A 22,320-nucleotide genomic window follows, 5' to 3' on the forward strand; every position below is an offset into this window, starting at 1 on the left:
TTCATCCTATCATGTGAAGGCAGTGGTTCTGAAACTTTAAAATGCACTAGAACAGCCTCTATGAGTTGTTAAAACCTACATTGCTGGGCCCTTCCATCAGAGTTTCTGATTCAGTACGTCTAGATTGGGAATTTTGAATATGCATTGCTGCTAGGCGTGGTGGCTCTTGCCTGTAATCCCAGCACTTTGGGAAGCTGAGGCAACAGGATTGCTTGAGCCTAGGAGTTAGAGACCTGCCTGGGCAACATAGCAAGCCCTCGTTTCTTAAAAAAAAAAAAAAATAAAAAAAATTAGCCGATTAGCAGGGCTGGGTGGTACACTGCTACTTGGGAGACTGAGATGAGAGGATCGCTTAAGCCCAAGAGTTTGAGGCTGGGTGAACCAGGATCATGCCACTGCACTCCAGCCTGGGTAACAGAGGGAGGTCCTGTCACAAACCAACCAACCAACCAACCAACCAACCGACCGACCGACCGACTGACCAACCAACCAAAAAGTATCATGAACACCTGTATTTCTACCATCTAGAGTCAACAGTTGTGCATATATATGTATACATACACATTTTTTTTTTTTTGGCTTTAAACAACAGATGTTTGTTTTCTCATGATTCTGGAGGCTGGAACTCTAAGATCAAGGTGCCAGTAGAGGTGATTGTGGCCTCTCTCCTTAGCTTGCAGACAGTTAGACAGCTGCTTTCTTGCTGTGTCCTCCTCATGTGGCCTTTTCTTGGTGCACAGGCATGCCGTGTCTTCCTCTTCTTAAAAGGCCAAGGACGCCACCTTAAAGGTTTCCTTTAACATTAGTTTCTTTTTTAAAGGCCCTATTTTACAGGTACAGTCACATTCTAAGGTACTGGGCTTATATGAATTCTGGCGGAGAGTGGGGGCATACAATTTAGTTCAGAACCTGCATCTAACAAAGGACTTCTTTCTAGTATGTATTAAGAACTATTTAGCACCAATAAGAAAAAGAAAGAAAATCCATCAGAAAAGTAGGCATAAGAATTTAACAGCACTTTATAAATGAGGATGTTTGGAGGCCATCAACATATGAAGAGGTGCTGAACGTTATTAATCAGTGAAATGGAAATTTAAATAACAAGAAACCCTATACCCATGCTATAATGGTTACACAGTGACAATACCAAGAGTTGACAAAAACGTTGGTCTACTGAAAATCTTATACACTGCTGGCAAGAGATTGAATTAGTACAATCATTTTTGAAGACTGGTAATATAAACTGTGATTAAACATGAGGATAACCAAAGACTCCACAATTCTGCCTTTAGGTGTATACCCAATTGTACACACTTTTTTTTGGGATGAGCTATTTGAAAGAAAGTTACAGATTTTGTACTACTTCACCAATAAATACTTCAGCACATATCTTCTAATAAGAATATTCTTTTACATTATCACAATATCATAATCATGCTTAAATAAATTAACAATAATTTCTTAATGTTATCTAACATGTAGTTATATTCAAATTCCTCCAGTTGTCCTAAGATCTTTTCTATACCTGTTTGTTTTTGGCACCAACATCCAGTTAAGACACTAAATTTTAAGAGGCAGCAATACTGGATGAATCTTTGAGCTCAGATTAGTTCTGTGTTAAGATACAGGTATGGTTACTTTAACAAAGAATCAATTTAATGACGGTATAAATAAGGAGGATGTTTATTTCTGTATATTTATTCTGGAGATAAAGTAGTCCAGGGTGGTAGGGAGGCTCTGTTGTCCTCAGTATTTGACTTTTCTCTCTGAGGCCAAGGCAACTGCTCCAGCCCTACCTTCATGCTATAAAGAGGGCAGAAGAGTGCATACTTGGTCCTTTTAAGGACATGTTGGAAGTTATACTTTAAGGGCATGTCTGGAAGATAACCTCTGCTCCTATCTCATGACAAGAACCTAACCATATAATGGATGTGTAAATGGAGGACTGCGTGTGTAGGCTTTATTTTGGATAGCTATGTGTTTCATGATAGTTTATGATTCTAGTACTAAAGAAAAAATGGCTATTGGGCTTGGGAGCAATTAGCATCTCTGCCACCAGTTCTTTTTGCAAATAACTGAGCGATACCAAACTATATTTAATGCACCGAATAACTCCTGATACTGTATATTATAATATGACATTTTTCTTTTTGAGATACATAAGGCTAATATTTGCTCTTATTCTGAGCCCAGACTGATTTTAAAAAAATTATTTAATATATAGTTTATAGCTGTTCTGTTTTTTCCTTTTTGTTATGGCATTAGCTGTTGCTGCTCACAGCTGATGGTATCTTCACCCCTTTTCTAGCTTGCTGCTTTATTTTTTCTGGGCTGAGGAAGCAGATAATAATAACCATCATAATAATGCTGTAATTTGCTATTGTCCTATATGTGCTGTACAGTGTTTAGGACTTAGACATTTTATTTCTAACTTTGGAACTCTTTCCCCCCCCAACTTTATTGAGCTATAATTGACAAATAAAATTTGTTTATATATTCCAGGTGTACAGAGTGATGTTTTGATATTCATATGCATTGTGAAGTGATTATCGTAATCAAGCTAATTAACATATCACTCTCTTCTAATAGTTATTTTTTGTGGTGAAAACAGTAAGATCTACTCCCTTAGCAAATTTCTTTTTTTTTTTTTTTTTTTTTGAGTTGGAGTCTCACTCTGTCGCCCAGACTGGAGTGCAGTGGCCGCTCCTGGCCACTGCAGCCTCAACCTGCTGGGCTCCGGCGATCCTCCCGCCTCAGCCTTCCAAGTAGCCGGAATTACAGGTGTGCGCTACCACGCCCGGCTGATTTTTTTTGATTTATTGTAGAGATGAGGTCTCGCTGCCCAGGCGGGGCTTGAACCCACGGGCTCAGGCAGTCCACTCACCTCAGACTCCCAAAGGTACGGGATTACAGGCTGAGCCACCGAGCCCGGCAGAGCAAATTTCAAGTGTACAATATATTGTTATTCACTATAGTCATCATGCTCTGCTTTAGGTCTCCAGAGCTGACTCATAAGTGCAAGTTTATATCCTTGACCAACATTTCCTCATTTCCCCATCCCCTGACCCTGGTAACCACCCTTCTACTCTCTGTTTCTATGAATTTAGCTTTAGATTCCACATGCAAGTGAGATCATGCGGTAATTGTCTTTTTGTGTTTAGCTTGTTTTATTTAACATGATGTTCTCTAGGTTTATCCATGTTGTTGTGAATGGCAGGATTTCCTTCTTTTTTTCCTGATGTGTGGAGTGTGGCTTTGATTTACATTTCCTTTATAATTAATGATGTAGAGCATCTTTTCATATACCTGCTGTTCATTTATATGTCTTCTTTGGAAAAATGTGTTTCAAGTCCTCTGCCCATTTTTAAGTTGGCTTATTTTTTTTTGGGGGGGGCTATTGAATTATGTGACTTTCTCATATATTTTTGAGACTAATCCCTTATCAGATATATGGTTTGCAAATATTTTCTCCCATTCTGTGTGTTGCCTTTTCATTTTGTTGATTGTTTTCTTTGCTGTGCAGAAAAATTTTAGTTTGATGTAGTCCCTACTTTTTTTCCTTTTCTGCTTTTGTTGCCTGTGCTTTTAGTGAACTATCCAAGAAATCATTGCCAAGACAAATGTGATAAAGCTTTTCCCATATGTTTTCTTCTGGGAGTTTTATAGTTGCAGATCTTAGGTTTAAATCTTTAATCTACTTTGAGTGGATTTTTGTGTATGGTGTAAGATAAGGATCCAATTTCATTTTTTTTTTCTTTTTACATGTGGATATCCAGTTTTCCCAGCACTATTTATTAAAGAGACTATCTTTTCTCCATTGTGTATTCTTGGCGCCTTTGCTGAAGATTAGTTGATAACTTTGGAGCACTTATACAAATATATGCATTTTAAAATACAAATGAGGAGGCGGTAGCTGCAGGAATATCAGTATCTTGTTTATAAAAACTACAGTTATTAGTACCATAGTTAAAATGAGAATTAGTGCCCTGATTGAGACCTGGGAATCCTCCCTGTAAAAAGTTTGCCTGATTTTCATTACAACTTGCAGCATCCATTTTGAGTACTTAGAGACATTTTTATACTTATCTTTGCTGGGTGGGTGCAGATAGGTGGAATCGCCAAAGAGTTCGACGAGATACTCTTTGTCTGAATGTGTCTCTATCATATACTTGTACAGTATGCCCACACATATAGCATGCATATGAACTCACATCTTTTTTGGAAACCTTTAATAGCATAGTGGGTAAGGATTAGATTAAAAAATAGAACTTAAAACAGTAACTATAGAACCTACCATGCATCCTTAGTCAGATACAATAAGAATGTCATTTATTTCTATGCAATTTGATGTCTTTTTGTGTAAGGTCACTCTTTGAAATTTAAGTATACTGTTTAAGCTTGTCATTGATATCCAAGGTATTACAGTTACTGTAGGACTTATTGTATATAGTAAGTATGGGCTACAGATGACAAATTAGAGGAGTGACCTTTTATTTATTTCCTTAACAAGTACACTAGTTTTTCTCTGACATAGTTTTTCCTTATATAATACATTATAAAGTGCTCTAATCACACCAGCAGAATGTGAAAAGTTATAGCTACTAGATCTTTCTCAGATTCGGGATACTATACTGTATTATAGAAATCATTATGATCATCTCAGATCATCATTTATATTTTAAGAACTCTGAATATTGTACTTAATATTGATAGACTGATAGTAGAAGACATTCCCAAAATTAGTCTGTAGTTTAGGGCAGTTAGGGATTAATATTTTTCACTCCTAAATTGTCACTTAATACTGATTTATATAATACTGGTACCTAAAACATGCCTGTGAATTTGATCTGTTGAGTTAGATTAATGTCCAAGTCATTTGAAAGTATGAGACTGACATACTATGAAGATGAGAAGAACAGTTTTGTTATTTTTGGATTTGAAAAAAATATGAAGTTTTACAAAGAATCATGATTATTGTCAAGGATTATCTTGAACAAGGAGATTATAGCATCTGGTAAATAAAAATAAATATGCTTGAAATTATAGATTCTGAATAATTTAAAAATTGAGAAATGTATGTATATTGATATAAATAACCTGATAGCTTTGCTGTTTCTTAATTTAAACCAGCCATTTTACCCCTTGGGGAAAAATTAACTATGACATATCTGTAGTATAGATAGTGATAAATAAAACAATTATATTTATAAAAGAAATAAGTCATCTAATTTGCTCTAATTCTTCTTTAGGTCGAGATTTAATTTGTATCCAGTCTATGGATGGGATGCTGATGGTGTTTGAGCAGGAAAGCTATGCTTTTGGGAGATTTCTCCCCGGTTCTCTTCTGCCTGGCCCCCTTGCTTACAGTTCCCGCACAGATTCCTTTATTACTGTCTCTTCCTGCCGACAGGTGGAAAGTTATAAGTAAGTCTGGATGTTGAATCTTTGGAATCATGATGTTTTGGTGTACTTGTTGCTGATTAATTCTTTTTCACAGGGAGTTTGAATATTACAAATGAAAGAGAGACTGGTTTCTTTGATAAAATGTAATTGTGATAATTTAGAGCATGTCATTTGCTATTGTAAATATTTGAATGGCAGTAAGTGTAGTAATGTGAAAGAAAGAGGCAGACCTGAGTTGGAATCCTGATTTTGCTACTCACAGCTGTTTGATGGTCGTTGTCCTTACCCTGACTCTAAAGGACATAAAACTGCTCATTTTGGCAAGTTCGTTATAAGGATTAAGTGTATGTCAAGTTGCCACCCCATAGAAAAATGCTCAATAATTAAGGTGACTGTTCCTTGATATAATAAATAATAAAACACAATGTTGAGTGAAAAAAGGCAAAGCAAAACTGCATCTGTAGAATGGTTTTATAACAAAAAAAGAATGCATGTGACATAGGAAAACACTGGCACAAACTATTAACTATAGTTATCAATGTTAACCTTGTTTTGAAGTCATAATTCATTGTAGATATGAAGTATGAAAATGACCTACGAATGCAGTTAAGACTTTTTGCTGGAAATTCTTATAGATTTTGGTGAATTGTGTATGAGAGAGATTGTTTTCCATCAGCTAGATTTCAGTGAAAGTCAAGGTTTTTTAGTTTTTGGAGAGATTATTTCTTTTCTTTTTCTTTTTTTCAAGTCAGGGTCTCACCCTATCGCCCAGGCTGGAGTGCAGTGGCACAATCATGGCTCACCAAAGCCTCAGCCTCCTGGGCTCAGGCAATCCTTCTGCCTCAGCTTCCTGAGTAGCTGGGGCTACAGGTACCTACCACCATACCTGGCTAACTTTTTGATTTTTTTTTTGTAGAGACAAGGTCTCAAGCAATCCTCTCACCTTGGCCTTTCAAAATGCTGGGATTATAGGCATGAGATACTGCGTAGTATTTCTTGTTTAAAAGATGATCTCAGTTGCTCAGACTGGAGTACAGTGCCACAGTCTTGGCTCATTGCAGCCTGGGATTTCTGGGCTCAAGTAATTCTTCCACCCTAGCCTCCCAAGTAGCTAAGATGCAGGACTGCACCATCAAGCCCATACTAACTTTATAATTTTTTTGGTAAAAGCATTTTAAAAAAATTTTTTGTAGAGATGAGGTCTCGCCAAGTTGCACAGGGTGGTCTTGAATCTGTAGGCTAAGGTAGTCCTCTCACCTCTGACTCCCAAAATGTTAGGATTATAGGCATGAGCCACCATGCCCAACCTGTAAAAACATTTTAATTAAAACAATTTTTGTAATGGGGAATCTCGCTATATTGTCCAGGCTGGTCTTAAACTCCTGGCCTCAAGTAATCCTCCTGCCTAGGTCTTCCAAAATGCTAAGATTACAGATGTGAGCCATCACACCCAGCTGAACAGTGTGTTTTTTTGTTGACAGAGAAAATGGAGAAAAGAACGTAGAAATCTGTGCTGGGAAAAATCAGCTTGAAGGGTTTCAGTATCTTCAGTACCTTCATTGTTCTATCTTACTGATGACAATATTTAGGACTTTAAACATCTAAGCAACACATCTTGGTAACTTTTCAGCATTATTTTTGGCCACATCATTTTTCCCAAGGTGGGAAGAAAATATAAATCTGTCAGGCAACAGCTGTAAATTTTTGTCTTCAAGTTTCAATATTGTGTATGTAGCAAGATAATGCAGTTTTCCCTTCATAAGTGGCCATCTTCCTTTTGTGAATGATTGTCAAGGCATCTATGGTTTCAAACTCTGAAAATAAGTGAATGTTTGTGACTAAGTAGAAGTTAACTTATGGAGGTAGTGTATTAGCATGTCATGTTCCTTCTAGAAGTCCCATGGCTCTTGTCCAAAGGAGATGAATGAATTGTAGCATTGCTACTGGTAATAATAAAACATTATACTTATTTTGAGAGATTGAGAAAAATATCTATATAATTTACTCAAGCCTGACAAAACTTAAGCAATATTGAGGAGATCTGCTTTATAGCTCTCCACCCAGTTCTGTACCTCACCTCCTGCCAAGTAGTGCTGGGCTAGGAGTACAATACAAAGATTTGAATACTCAATTACTGATTCTTGGAAAACGTGCATAGGAATTAATTTGTTAATAACTCTAGGCGTGATTGGATGAGGAAACAATGTATAGCTTCCATTAATGTGTGTGTTTAATCTCACAGAAGCTCACATTGTTTTAACTCTGGTGATTCTCCAACATACCAATTTATTAAATTCATTGTCATCTGGAACTAAAAAAATGCCTACTTTATCCACTATGTGAATCTTTTATAATGGTAAAAAGGCATGAGATATGTGATTATTGTGAAATGATGACAATCAAGAGGGTTTATGACATTAAGTAGTGTGTTATAGTTTTATATGCTTTCAAGTTTAATAAATTATATTAAATAATAATCACTGGTGCAATTTAAAATGGGAGAAAGCATGAAAACTATAGTTTTGTTCTTTTGAAGCTTCATTAAATCTGTCTATTTTAAGTTAATAGAATATAATCAGTTAATAGAATAGGCTTTTAAGACATAATTTATTTTCATTTTTATATTGATACTTAATTACTTTAAGCCCTGCTCAATTATGTTCAAATAAGAACTAGTGAAGGCTATGAGTTTCAAACTTCAGTGTGCATAGGAATCACCTGGGCAGCCTGTTGCAAATGCACATTTGCAGATCCTAGTTCCCAATCCTCTAGATTTTGATTTAATAGCTTTTGGGATAAGACCCAGAAATTATCATTGTAAACGCATACGCCAGATGATTCTAATTCAGGGGCATACTTTGTTGTTTTACTTTTGAAGTGAGAGAATTCTTTGCCCTTTTTTGGGGATGAGAGGAAGAGCTTTGGTATTATCATTCTCTGGACCATGTGTCCCAAACTTTGGATTATCTTTTACTCTCTCTTCCTTTCTTTTGCCTCTCAGAATTATTTAATCAGCAAATCCTGCCCTTTCTACTGTTAATTCTTTTATTCAGTCCTTGCTTCCCATTCTCATTGGTTTAGGACTTTATCTTTTCACTTGGATTTCTGTTTTTATTTATTTACTTAACCTCTAATTTAAACTGTAAAGTGTCCTTCTCATATCTATCCTTTTAAAACACCTCTTTAAGACAGAATAATTTTAACTTCTCACTAAAAAAATCTAGACTTTCTTATATTGACATTTAGTCCTTTGTATAATCCAGTTCCATTTTACCACTATGATGTGGACTTTCAGATTTGGAAGGGACTTCTAAAATGTAACTGGTTCAATTGTCCTCCTTCACTTCCTTGATGTAGTATTGCCTTAAACAGTGATTTTTACCCAGTATCTTATATTACCTTCTTGAATTGTACTGACATGTTCCACTGTATGTCTCGCATTATATAGGTAGAATGTCTTAAACATCTGCTCGCTGACTGGTGATTCAGTTCTTTTATCCAGTCATTAATTCAGCATATATTTTTCAAGAGGCTTCTCTGTGTCATACACTGTGCAAGGTACTGGAGATGCAGTCAAACAAGACCTGTCTCTTATCTTCAAACAGTATTTAAGCAGATGTAGGCGGCAGCAAGTCAGTGAGCTACTTCGGTCCATTGTCATATAGGCTACAGCAGAGCTTTGGACAGGGTGTCAAGGAGGCCTCTAGGTGGGACCTCTAAACAGGAGTCAAATGCAGGGAGGCTCCCTAAAGGAGTATATTTGCCATGAGTTTTATTTTTTCTCCTTCTTCATTCTGTACACTTCCTCTAGCACCCTTGCAGTAGCTTTTAATATATTGCCACATAAATAATAGGCTTTAAATAAGTATTTAAAAATGTGTTTGTAGAATTTTAATTGACTTTTTTTTCGTCAGGGTCTCTCTGTCACCCAGGCTGCAGTGCAGTGGCATGATCACTGTGATCATGATGATCATAGCTCATGGTAGCCTCAACCTCCTGGGCTCAGGCAATGCTTCCACCTCGGAATCCCAAGTAGCTGGGTCTACAGGTGTGTGTCATCATGCCTGGTTAACTTAAAAAAAATTTTTTTTAGAGTTCTCTAGGTTACACATCAAGGTTCCAAAATCTCCTGGCACCCTTTGAGATGACAGTTATGTTTCATTTGAAAATAAATGATTTTTAAGTGTTTACTTTTATACTCTATGACACCTCAACCTATACTTTAGTTACTTGCTGCTGTTTTTATGATGTGATATGGAAGAGCACTAAATTATATGGTTGAGTTTGTTATTGAAGCACTAGCCTATTAAGCATTTGTGGCTCGTGGTTCAAAAAGCACTACTGTTTACCTGGATTGCTGTATTTGTGATTAGTGCCTTTCTGTCCTGAGAAACACATGTGACATTTTCTTTCATAAAATCTTGTTACATTGGGCTTGATTATTCTTTCAGCAGTCTCAACATTTTATTCTTTAGCTTATATCACTTGAGCACATAATGGTAAGAAAAAAAGATCCAAGTGTTTTCTTTATTTCAGAATTTCTAAGTCTGCTTGGAGTTGTTTGGTTTTGGAAATAGATTTTTATGCACATTATTGGTCACAACTAAGAGAAGTTAAGGAAGAACCATAAAGGATGCTGTTGTAAGTTTGTCATCATCTAACTTTACTGTCAGTTATGTTTAAGTAATAAAATACTCTTCTGAGTTGTCTTCCAGGAAGAGAGATGGTCTGGATTTGGAAATCAGTAGTCAATTTTGACTGTGTCTTTGCCTGCTGTTTTAAATGTTAATGAGGCTACTTTAGGGGCTCATTTATTCCTCAGAGGAAATAATACCTCGTAGTTATATAAGAATCTTCACACAGCTCAAGGAACTTTGAATTTTTGCAACATTAATTTTAATGTCTGTATCATCTTCTGGTAGGTTGATGTCTGCAGGAAATGAACCACCTATGTAATTAATTGCTTGAGGTTAGATCCATAGCCGGATCAACTCTGTGGTGATAATCTAGTCACCAGGGTATACTATTGCTGTTATGATAAACTGGGATAGGAAAGGAATTCTGTTTGAAGGTAAAAAAGTGAGGTCCAATTATTTGATACTTTTGGAGGATTTTGGATTGAAGACCAGTCTCAGATGGTGTAGAGAGATTTGCTGCAGCCGCCATGGAGTTTTTTAGCATGCTTTTACAAGTGCGAGATCTTTTGCTTCCTGTCTTATGAGCACCATGACTCATTCCTCCTTGCCATACGTCCCTCCTAACTCCTGTCATGGCCTTTCATGTCTCTTTTACCAGTGCATGCCTTTTCATGCATTATTGTTTTGCCATAATGCTTTATCTCTCTTTACCAGTTGGATGGAATTTTCACTCATTTTTTAAAAACCTAGCTTTCTCTTCCTGAGCCTATACGGAGAGTACCTCTTTTCTAGCCCAGTTTTTTGTTTCTGCCACCATGTTCTACTGGTATTGTATGCATACCTTCTATTAATTAGCACAGGATATTCTGAGTTATGCTTAGTTGTCTGTTTTTGAATCTCCACAACTAGAACAGGAACTCCTTATGAGTAGAGATCACATAGTAGTTTTTTCCATTGTTCATGTTGTATTAGATCCCTACAATGTTTATGGAATAAATGAAATTCAGATATAGTAAATTTTCATGTTAACTATAAGACTGATTTCTTAATAGGCGGTTGTAAGTTTGTTATCAGCTTCTATGTCTTGTAAAGTCTGTCTTTTAATTCATAGTCTTTCTGCATCCAACTGAGGTGGAGGTTTTTTACAAATAAGTTATTTCTGATTGAAATAGAATATTTGCAAAGTTGGTATATGACATTTAAATGCCACTGTACATTTCAGTGCTTTTTTGGTTATTTAACATTCCCTTCATTCATTCAAGTCCCTGATTTTTACACCCTCAGACATCTTTCTCTTGGACAACATGAGGTGTCTGAATATATCTATTTTTAATGTTTTATCTTAGCTATAGTGGAACAATGCAAAGAGTTTTGATTCAATATGAGGAAAAGAATCTGTGAGCCTTAGGTTCTTCATTTAGAGTATAATTATGTTTTATTTTATTTTATTTTAGAATTGTGGGGTACATGTGAGCATTTACTACCTAAGTAAATTGCATGCAGGTGAGGTTTGGGCTTCTGGTGAGCCCTTCGAGTAGGATTATTCTAAAAGTATACCATTAAATAATGGAAAGTATAGACTTTCAACTTTATTAGCTAAATTAATCATTAGTAGATTTAATTATATTTATAAATTATTTTTAAGAATGATTTGAGCTAAATGTCACTACTGAAATAGAAGGTGTAAAATAGAAGGTCATAATATCTGTTATTGAGAAATCATGCATATCAAATGAGCTAATAGGTGATTGATTTCTATATATGTATAAATCTGTATCTGTTGCTTTGCCTATTAACTCTTCAATAATTGTGCTCCTAATATATGTCAGATACTGTGCTAGACTATATATTGCAGCCTTGAATTCTTGGGCTCAAGTTATCTTCCCACCTCAGGCTCCCAAGTAACTGGAATTATAGGCATGCCACCATGCCTAGATAATTTAAAAAAATTTTTTAGAGATAAGGTCTTGCTATGTTGCCCAGGCTAGTCTCAAACACCTGACCTCAAGCGATTCTCCTACCTCAGTCTCTGAGTTGTTGAGATTACAGGTGTGAGCCACCATGCCTGGTTTATAATTTATTGTTTAATTGTTTGAGCAATGTGTGAATTAGAGATTATTATTTCCATTTTATAGATAGAAACTAGATACAGAATGATTAATTGCCAAAATCATTCAGCTTGTAAGTCGTTTAGCTGGCAATTAAACGAATTTCTTTCTGATTCCATAGATTATGCACTAATAACTTCTACTACAACTGACTGCTTTGCAGTATTTACATTTTTTCTCTTTGGTGTTTACGTATATTGTTTATTTGTACCTAAATTCAAATGGAAGTGCTTTGATATTTGGTAGAGCTGTTTTCCCAATATTGAATAATTGGGACATATAATTTCTTTATCATGACAGTTTTGCAAAATCTCATGTCACAGTACCACTCAATAAGGATTCAATTTTAAATTTTACAGTTTTTAAAACCAAGGAGAAATAATCTATAATGTTTATAAATCATGTGGTTTTAAAGCTTAAAATAATTTATACTTTTTAATTATAAAGTCACTTATAATTTTTCCATATCTTTCATACAGGTATGAAGTACTTGCTTTTGCAACAGATGCAGATAAAAGACAGGAGACTGAACAGCAAAAAGTTGGTTCTGGAAAAAGACTAGTCGTAAGGCCTTTTTAAAAATATGTAAACTTCAGTAATGCCATATCTAATCATAGATATTTGTTAAGAATAGAATTCCTGGGTAGAAAATTAAAAAAAAAATGTTTAAATATTTTAGCCACTTATTTTTCCTATGTTGTGATTATACAAATGATCTAAGGATTTAGTTTGTTGTTGTTGAGCAATAGAGACACATGCTTTGTCATGGCCATAATATATCATATTGTAGAGTTGTACCGCCAGAACTGTATATGTCCGGGTGGGGTTCACTTAAAAAAATTTTTGGACTCAAGGGATACATGTATGGGTTTGCTGCATGGGTATACTGTGTGATGGTGAGGTTTGGGCTTCTATTGAATGTGTCACTTAAGTGGTGAGCATGGTTCCCAATGGGTAATTTTTCAACCCAGGTTACCTTCCCTGCCTCTTTAAGAGTCCCCAGTGTCTGCTGTTCTCATCCTTAGGCTTGTGTTTAGCTCAGACAGGGTCACTTTTGACTTAGTGATTATAAACTCACAAAATAAAAAAGAGAACAATTTAAAAAATTTTCCTTCAATAGGCAAGTCTTTGTACATTTTGTTCCTCTATTTCCAGTTTCTTTTTTCTCTGACTGCTTTTCAAATTTTCCCTTATGATTTGTCTTGAGCAATTAGATTTTGAGGTGTAGTTTTCTTTCTCTTTTTTAAACTTCAGATTTGTTGACATCTTGCATCTGTGAATATGTCTTCATAAAATTTAAAAAATATTTTAGCCACTGGTTTTCCAAATATTTTGCACTTACAAGCATCTGATTAAATATATAAGTAAAAGATAATTTACAGCTCACAAAAATAGAATTCACTCAAAGACAAAGGTGGAAGTTTGATAATTTGACAAGTAGTTTGAAGAAAAATTGTAAATGATGAATTCTCCATTTAATGGAAATTGGGGAATAGATGGTGACTGTGAATTCTTCCTTATCTTTAGAACCTCCATAAACAGCAAGGCCAAAAATAGAAGGAACTGAAAAATATGATGAAACAGTGAAGTGAATTTGATGACATAGAAGAAACTGAATGAAGAAATATTGTAGAATTTAGGATTCTAACGAATTAAGAATATCAGAGAAGTCTATGCAGAATTAGGGTACAGAGGTTAAAGGAGATGACAGAAAGGAAGGTTAACTTGGAAACAGTGAAGAATGAGATAAAGATATATTTTTTGGTGGTGATAAAAGGTGAAAGATAGCAACCAATACAAATATGACATAGCTTTGCACAGAATTTAGAAACATCATAGTTAAAGCATAGACTTTGGAATCAGCTCTTGAGAACTCATCTTTTTGAACAAGTTTGAGAAAATTTTATTAACTTTACTGAATCTCAGTTTCCTCATTTGCAAAATTTTAATAGTAATCTATTTTACAGTGTTGTCAATAAATAATACATATAAAGTACTTAGCAAAATGTATGGATGATAAAGATGACTATGATAATGTCGATTGCATTGTCCCTGGATCTCCCCAATTGGGATTTTCTTCTGTTTGTTTCCTATAGTCTGTACTCCAGCCATATGGGGCTTCTCATTATTCCAAATGTTCCATGCTCTTCTTCATTCAAGTCTTTTGCATATGGTTTTTCTTCTATCTAGAATGTCTTTTCCTTATTCACTTGCAGTTACTTATTGGTACGTGTCTCACACTGAGGATATATTCTGAGGCAATTAATGTGTAGAGTAAGAAATAGCAATAAAACTTGCTTTTATTACGTGACCATTACTTGACAGGGTTGTAATACCATGGAACATTATTAAATCTATTGTAGAAGAAACAGAATTTACCCGATGGAATGCTTTTAATAAAATAGTTGTGGGAAGACAGTTAATAGCTTCTTATGTTACTGACAACTACCTTTTTAATATTTGCTGATTTCTAGTATAAGTCTGTTGTGGTCAGAAAAATATTTTGTATGACTTGAATTCTCTTAGATTAATTGAGATTTGTGTTATGGCCTAGAGTATGATCTATCTTGGTAAATGTTCAGTGTGCACCTGAAAAGAACGTGTATGTTTTGATGTTGTTAGATGGAATGTTCTATACAAGCCAATGAGATTAATAGTGTTCAACTCTTCTATATTCTTGTTTTTTTCTTTGTAAAGTAGTTTCTATCAGTTATTGGGAGTGGGATATTGACATCTCTGGTTGTGTTTGTGGATTTTTTTTTTCCTTTGGAAATTTATCAGTTTTTTGCTTTAGATATTTTGGAATTCTGTTTTTAGGTACATAAACATTTAAGATTGTTCTATGTCATGATGAGCTCATCCCCCTTTCATTATGAAATGACCTTCTACATCCTTTTGTTTGATAATGTACTTTACTCTGAAACCTACTTAATTTGTTGGTAACATAGCCACTATTGTCCAACTAATCTTTTGATTAGTGTTATTCTGTCATTTTTTTCTGTCTTTTTTACTTTGAATTTATTTGTGTCTTTATACGTAAAGTACATAATTTGTAGACAGCATATAGTTGAGTCTTGCTTTTATTATCCAGTGTGATATAGTCTGCCTTTTATTGTTCAAGACCATTTACTTTTCATCTGAATATTGATATGGTTAGGTTTAAGTCTGTCATCTGACCATTTGATTTCTGTTTGTCCCATCTGTTTTTGTTTCCTTTTTCCTTTTTCTTTTAGATTTATTTAAGATTTTATATGATTCCATTTTATCTCTGTTGCCTTATTAGCTATAACCCTTTGTGGTGTTATTTTAATGATTTCTTTAGGGTTTACAGTATTTCTCTTTAGCTTAGTACAGTCTACTTTCAGGTGCTATATTACTTTATGTATAGTAAAAGAGCCATGCTTCTGTTTCTCACCTTCCAGCTTTTGTGGTATTGTCATATATTTTACTTTTGCATATGCTACTAACTCTATATTATAATTATTTTTATTTAAAGTCAATTATATTTTAATGATATTTAAATGATAAGAAAAATATGATATATTTACCTTTGTAGTTATTTCTGGTATTCTTTAATTTTCATAGCACCATATTTCCATCTGGTGTCTTTCTTCTTCCTACTGAAGGAATTACTCTCACATTTCTGTTAGTGTGTCTCTGCTGGTGATGAATTTTTTTCAGTTTTTGTATGTATAAGAAAGTATTTTTGTCTTTGTGTTTGAAAATATTTTTGTTGGCCATAGAATTTTAGGTTGACACTTATTCTTTTTTAAATGAATAAGAGGTTGCTCCACTGTCTTCTTGCTCAAATTGTTTCTGAAAGGAAATTCGCTCTTGTTCTTACCTTTGTTTTTCTGTTCATGCCTTTTTTCTCTGGCTGCTATTTAGAGTTTTCTCGTATATAATGATTTATTTTGAGCAATTAGATTATGATGTATAATTTTATTTTTGTGCTTAGGTTTTGTTGAGCTTCTGTAAATTTGTAGTTTTTATAAAATTGAAAAAGTTTTGACCATTAATAATTTAAATAGCTTTTCTGTCCTTTCCTTTGGGGACTCCAGTTATACATATATTTAGGTTACTTGAAGTTGTCTCACAGCTCATAGATTTTCTTTTCATTAAACAGTTTTACTCACTATTTTATTTGGGTTAATTTTTATTGCTGCTATGTTTTCAAGATCACTAATCTTTTTCTGTAATGTCTAATCTGGTATTAATTTCCACTTGGGTATAGTTTTTATTTCTACAAATTCAATTTGAGTGTTTTTTATGTTTTTCATGTCTCTACTTAGCTTTTTGAAGATATACAATATAGTTATAATACTTGTTTTAAAATCTCTGTTTTTGGATTCTAACATCTGTATCAGTTTTTGGGTCCGTTTTAGTTGACTTATCTCTTCATTGTCAATTGTATTTTCATGGTTCTTTGCATAGTTGGTAATTTAAAACAATGTGTTTGATTCCAGATATACCTTATTTTACTTTGTTGGATGTTGATATTTTTGTATTTCTATAAATGTTCTTGAGGTTAGCCCTGGGTTGCAGTAAAGTTACTTGGAACCAGTTTGATCTTTTTTAGTCTTGTTTTTACGTCTTGTTAAGTGGGACAAGAGCAGTGCTCATTATAGGGGTACTTATTCCCTACTCCTCAGGCAAAACCCTTCTGAGTACTGTACCCAATTCACTCAGAATTATGAGGTTTTCCAGCCTGGCTGGTTAGCACGGGGATTATTTTATGCCCTGAGTGAATGTTGGGCACTGTTACCTGTAATTCTTTTAGGTGGTTCTTTCCTTGGCCTTGGATAGTTTCCTTACATAAATTTGCTGATAAGTACTCTGCTGAGTCTTTGAGGAGAACTCTTTGTAGGTCTCCGAGTACTGTCTATATGTGGTTTTCTCTGCTTTGTTATGTTGTCTTGTGAACTCTAACTGCCTTGGTTTCTCCAGACTCTGGACATCTATCTCCTCAGTTCCAGGAGTCTGCTGCACTCTGCCTAGGATCTCTTTTCCTGTGCCATGGCCTAAAAACTCTCAAGATTGGAGCAATTATACCACTTACCTCATTTGTTTTCTGTCCTTAAGGGATTACTGTCCTTTGTTGTCCAATGGCCAGTGCCTTGCAGATTATTGTTTCATATATTTTTGTCCATTTTGTGGTTGTTTTAGGTGGGATGGTAAATCCTTTCCCTATTACTCCATCTTTTCTGGAAGTGGAGGAATTTTTTCTTATTGTTCTTAGCAAACTTCTGTATTTTATGAGACTCATTAATTCAAAATGTGGTGTATTTCCCTGAGGGTAGGTCACAGAGAGCAGCATTCAGTACCTAGAGAATTGGAAGTATTTAGTGTTTGGATCTCAGACTGTGGCTTCAGAAACATAATTTGCCTGTTCACTCTCAATAAATCATCTCACAGAGTCAGGCACTCATCAGCCTGAGTTACAGACACTGGCTTATAATGCTTGAATGCTAACCTATTACAGTGTAATGAGAAATTGCTGCCATGAGAATGTGACATTCATGTCTTGTGTTCATGGAATCTTTTATGTAGGTAAGCTGTACTTAAACCAAAAAGTAATCAAATGAAATTTTCAGTGTTAACTTCTAGTTCAGCTTAAGCTACTTGGATATATCTACCTATGTTCACCATGCTATGTCCCTCCTACAGATTGTTCTTATATAAACATGGAAATATTTGCCTTTCTGATCAGTCCCATTTGGATTTCATACCCTCTTGAGATATTTAGATAAATACCTAAGATCGTGTCTTGATGGCCAAAAAAATTTCTGTATTTGTAATATGAGTTTTCATAGATCTTTTTGGATTCATTATTTGTTGATTATAGCCTAACTTTGAGAACAGTCTTATTTCCTCTTTGTCCAGATTTTCTTTTGTATGAATCTATCTCAGTGTTATTGCCAGATATAATATATGCCTTTCAGTCAATATTTTTCAAAATGATACATCTTTACTCTTGCATTTTCTTGATGGAGAAATACTTGGAAGATAAATTCTGAAAAGCTCTTCTTTTACATGTCCATTGTACATTCATCCGTTCATTGTTTTAGGAAGCATTTATTAAACATTTTGACTATGCTCCAGAGATATGGAGATACCCTGGAGTAGCTCTTACATGAAGAACATTCTGTCTGTACTACTGCAGTGGCTTGGTAACTGCTCTATGTATTTATATTAATATATTTTAAGTTGTCTTCCTATAAAATACATGCACAATAATAACAACCATAATTTTTACTGATTATCAAATTTGTTGTGAAAGTAAGCTCAAAAGCTTTTTTGTGGAAGCTTTCTGGGGAAGCAGATAACTGAGTATTTTGGAATCACTGAATAATATCATCTGGTAAGAGATGGAGCAAAACTTTGCTAGAGTTTATAAAATGCCAGGAATATGGTCATAGCAGAAAAAAAAAAAAGAAAATTAAGGAGAAGATGACTGATCTTTATATTCTTTATGTGTTTGCTTTTTTTATAAAGCAGTTTATTAGTTTTCATTGGTATAAACATAACTAAAATGTTTTGTGTTTAGCAACTAAATTGATCTTGAGTTTTGCCTTGCAGGTGGATTGGACTCTAAATATTGGAGAGCAAGCCCTTGATATATGTATTGTCTCTTTCAATCAGTCAGCATCTTCTGTTTTTGTTCTTGGTGAAAGAAACTTTTTTTGCCTTAAGGAAAATGGACAAATTCGATTTATGAAGAAGCTTGAGTGTAGCCCAAGTTGTTTTCTCCCATATTGCTCAGGTATGTAGATTTTCTTTCATCTCTTCCATATGTCAAGACTATGTTATGTATGTCAGAAAAAGCCACACTAATACACATATTTTAAACATACAGCAAATAGTTTTATACTGAACATGTGATGGAAATTTTAACTTTAAAAGTTTGAATAGAACTTTGAAATAAAGCACACATTTCATTTTGTCAGTCGTTTTTCTTTGTACAAAATGACTTGTAATATTGACTTCCAGCATACATTAATGCTTTCCATAATGTGATTGTTCAAGGTGCTTCCAAGAGAACATCAGGGTCTTTTATGAGCAGAATAGTAATGTGTAATAGAATGACTTATCTGTAGTGAATGCCCAGTAAATTGTTTGCTTAAAAGTGTTACATATTAATGAGATTCATCCTTTCTAGAGGAAATGCAAAAATGATGGCCATTATCTAGTTATAGTTTCCAAGTCTGTAAAATGTTTCTTTCTTGTATTGGTAACTTGAAATTTGGAAGTAATGTTTTATTACTTGAAATCTTTATGCATTAAAATCAAGATATTAGAATTAGAATTTGTGTCATAAATCCTCCAAAAAAGATATAATATAATGTTGTAAATGACTGTTTTCTTAGTATCCTCTTTCTTTGTCTTCAACCTACAGTTTCTGAAGGAACAATAAATACTTTGATTGGAAACCATAATAATATGTTGCATATTTATCAGGATGTGACACTGAAGTGGGCCACTCAACTTCCCCACATTCCTGTGGCAGTTAGAGTGGGCTGTTTGCAGTAAGTGATTTAATTTAACATAGTTTTATTAGAGGACCTTAGCCAAGGAATTCTCTAGAAATTTTATGAAATACTGGCAAATGATTTTATTGAAACATGACAACTGACATTGACAAGTGAATGTCAATAATAGAAATAATATAAAATATAACTTCAATTGGAAAGGTTATAAAATCCTTAATTAGCACCATTAATAATTTTCATTTAATATTTCTAACAAGATAGTCTTAGTAAATTAAAGATTAAAGCTGTTGAAGAAATCAAGAAAATGGTTTACTTGATAGATTATTTTCTTAAAATATGAAACGATTACTTTTAACATTTGATGGGTCTCATTTAGAGATCATTTATTGATAGACTGTGAGAATATTACACTTGTTCATGATGAGGTCTGACCTTGTATCAAGTAATGCAGAGTTGCTTATGATCATGTGTTTAAGCAGGTTAGATTTTAAGTAGGGCTATGCTACATTTAAAATGAAAAACAAAATCCATATCTTAACATTTAATTTATCAATAATGAGAGAAATGAGCCATTTAATGATTAATTTTTCTAGTTCACAGTGTATAGGGTAAGATTCTGACAAATTTTTAGCATCTCAGATTATCTCTAGGAATTGAAAATATCAGCAAAATGTATAGAAACTTTTTTATAAAGCTTCATAAATTCCCAGATCTATTCAGTTTTATTTATTTAGAATATTTTATTGCACATTTAAAAACCACAAGTACAATTTGTCAGTGACACCTACATAGTATCTGATCAGGATGAATTATCCTCCTAAATTAAGGGGTTGAGTATGATATTATTGTTGAAGCTCAATTCATATTTGCATTAATAGTTTATCAAAATTCTGAATATTGAAAAAATGAAAACTGTTTTGAAAACATTGAATATTTTAAAACAGTTACTTCTTTTTTTATGAGATTAGACTATCATGTAATTATAATTGCTGTGCACTTAGCACAAATTATAGTTGTTTTTTATCTGAAAAATGATGAGAGTGGCTTTTGCAATGTCCACCAGATGGTCTTTTTAAGTTCAACCAAACATTCAGACTCACCAGACATTTTGCATCAGATTTACTTACAAGGATTTAGAACAGGAAAAACATCTTGCCAGCAGGGCAACGTCAAGTATTTTTCTTCTGGAAGAGTTATTCTTGTAGTGGTCCATATGTCTATCCAAGAGCCGTTCTCTTTGGCCCCCTAAGTGACAGTTCAGGTGCAAGAAGACAGATCTACATTGGTGGGTATGTGGCCCATCTTGGTTTATAATTTCCATGCCCCTCAGGAGCCAATATCTTCAAATACTTAAAAATCATTGTTTTTTTTTGTGTGTGTGTGTGTATTTTGAGCATAGGAGAGTGATGGGTAGAGGGACCTTATTAGAACATTTAGTTGAAATACTTTTTTACACATACACTCGGTACAAGGAATGTACCCATTTCAAGAGTCACTATATTCAGGGAAGTGCAAAGGTAGTTTCTAAAAAGTAATTTATTGTTAATATATAGGTTTTTTTTTAATGTTGCAACTTACAGGTTAAGAGTTCAATAATAGCTGAAATTATGATGAGTAAAAATCCAAATTTTCATATAGTGTGTATTATGATGCTCATGTTCAAAAGTAGTGTTATATTTTATTATAGATACTTGTGAGTGAAGCTTCCTATTTCTCATAGTCTTTTCAAGATTACAATTATAAACAGTAAGTGCAAATATTGGTACTAGTATTTTCCACAGTTAACATATAACAAATTCTAATTATTCAACTGAAAATTTTCTTATTTTTTATATACCTTAACAGAAAGGATAGGATTAGACTGTGTTTGGAAGAATTCCATTGTAATTCTTATTAGAATTTTAAAGGTAATTTTTATGAACTTAGCTGTGGTATATTTATATTCAGAAGTTATTATTTGAAACTGTAAGTGCTGAAATAATTTTTTCTTGCTTTTTATTACATTTTGGGTTTAACCTTTTTTGGTAGAAACTTCCTTGTCTGAATGTGTTTATTTATAACGGAGATTGCTTCTATTATAATATGTTTCTTTTCAGTGAATAAGAAATACTGGATTTGGATTGAATTGATGTGAATATGCATTTTACTCCACACCCACCTACTTGGCAGTCTTAGTTCACTCTACCTTGTTTATTATATACACTGATTCTAAATCTGTTTCCTTCTTCCTTTTCAGGGTACATCTCATTCCTGATTAGATGGTATTCGTTATTTAGTTATTTAATTTTTGTGGGTTAAGCTATGGGAAGATAAAAATCAGTGTATATGTTAAGGAATCAGAAGAGCCTTCCTGTAATAGTCTTTAAATTATTAGGTATTGCAGTTTTCTTCTCATTGCATGAAGTAGCTATGGAAGCTTCGCTAGGCATCTTACCTTTGCCATGGTCAGTTTCCAAAATGGCAAATAAAGATCATTTATCAGTAACGTTATTCTCCCTAGAGATATCAAATATACCTGAAATGGAAGTGTATTTGAATGAAAGTTCAAAGTGATGAGAACCTTTCCAAACTTTAGCTGGCAGCCTGCAGCCACAGTGCTTTAAAATATTATTGCTGCTAATTTTTTAGTATAAACAATTTGGTCTAGTACTTCAATGTTTTTCTTTGTAGGCTGTGTCTACA

At 34.0% G+C, this 22,320-nt stretch overlaps 1 protein-coding gene across 15 annotated transcripts in view; it reads left to right on the forward strand.

Moving 5' to 3' along the window:
- BBS9 (Bardet-Biedl syndrome 9) overlaps positions 1–22,320 on the forward strand; it is a 468,999-nt gene that overhangs the window by 129,553 nt on the left and 317,126 nt on the right. For all 15 annotated transcript variants that reach the window (XR_002481520.1, XM_021709169.1, XM_021709171.1 and 12 more), the window contains 4 exons: positions 5,250–5,424; positions 12,628–12,712; positions 18,728–18,911; positions 19,545–19,674. Coding sequence is in view for 14 of the 15 variants with exons in the window: in XM_021709169.1 (XP_021564844.1) it covers positions 5,250–5,424; positions 12,628–12,712; positions 18,728–18,911; positions 19,545–19,674 (574 nt within the window). In the remaining variant the exon portion in view is untranslated. The remainder of the gene's footprint in view (positions 1–5,249; positions 5,425–12,627; positions 12,713–18,727; positions 18,912–19,544; positions 19,675–22,320) is intronic.

The sequence above is a fragment of the Carlito syrichta genome, unplaced genomic scaffold (genome assembly GCF_000164805.1).
Source record: "Carlito syrichta isolate Samal-C Ts95f unplaced genomic scaffold, Tarsius_syrichta-2.0.1 Scaffold169078, whole genome shotgun sequence".
Taxonomy (NCBI): domain Eukaryota; kingdom Metazoa; phylum Chordata; class Mammalia; order Primates; family Tarsiidae; genus Carlito; species Carlito syrichta.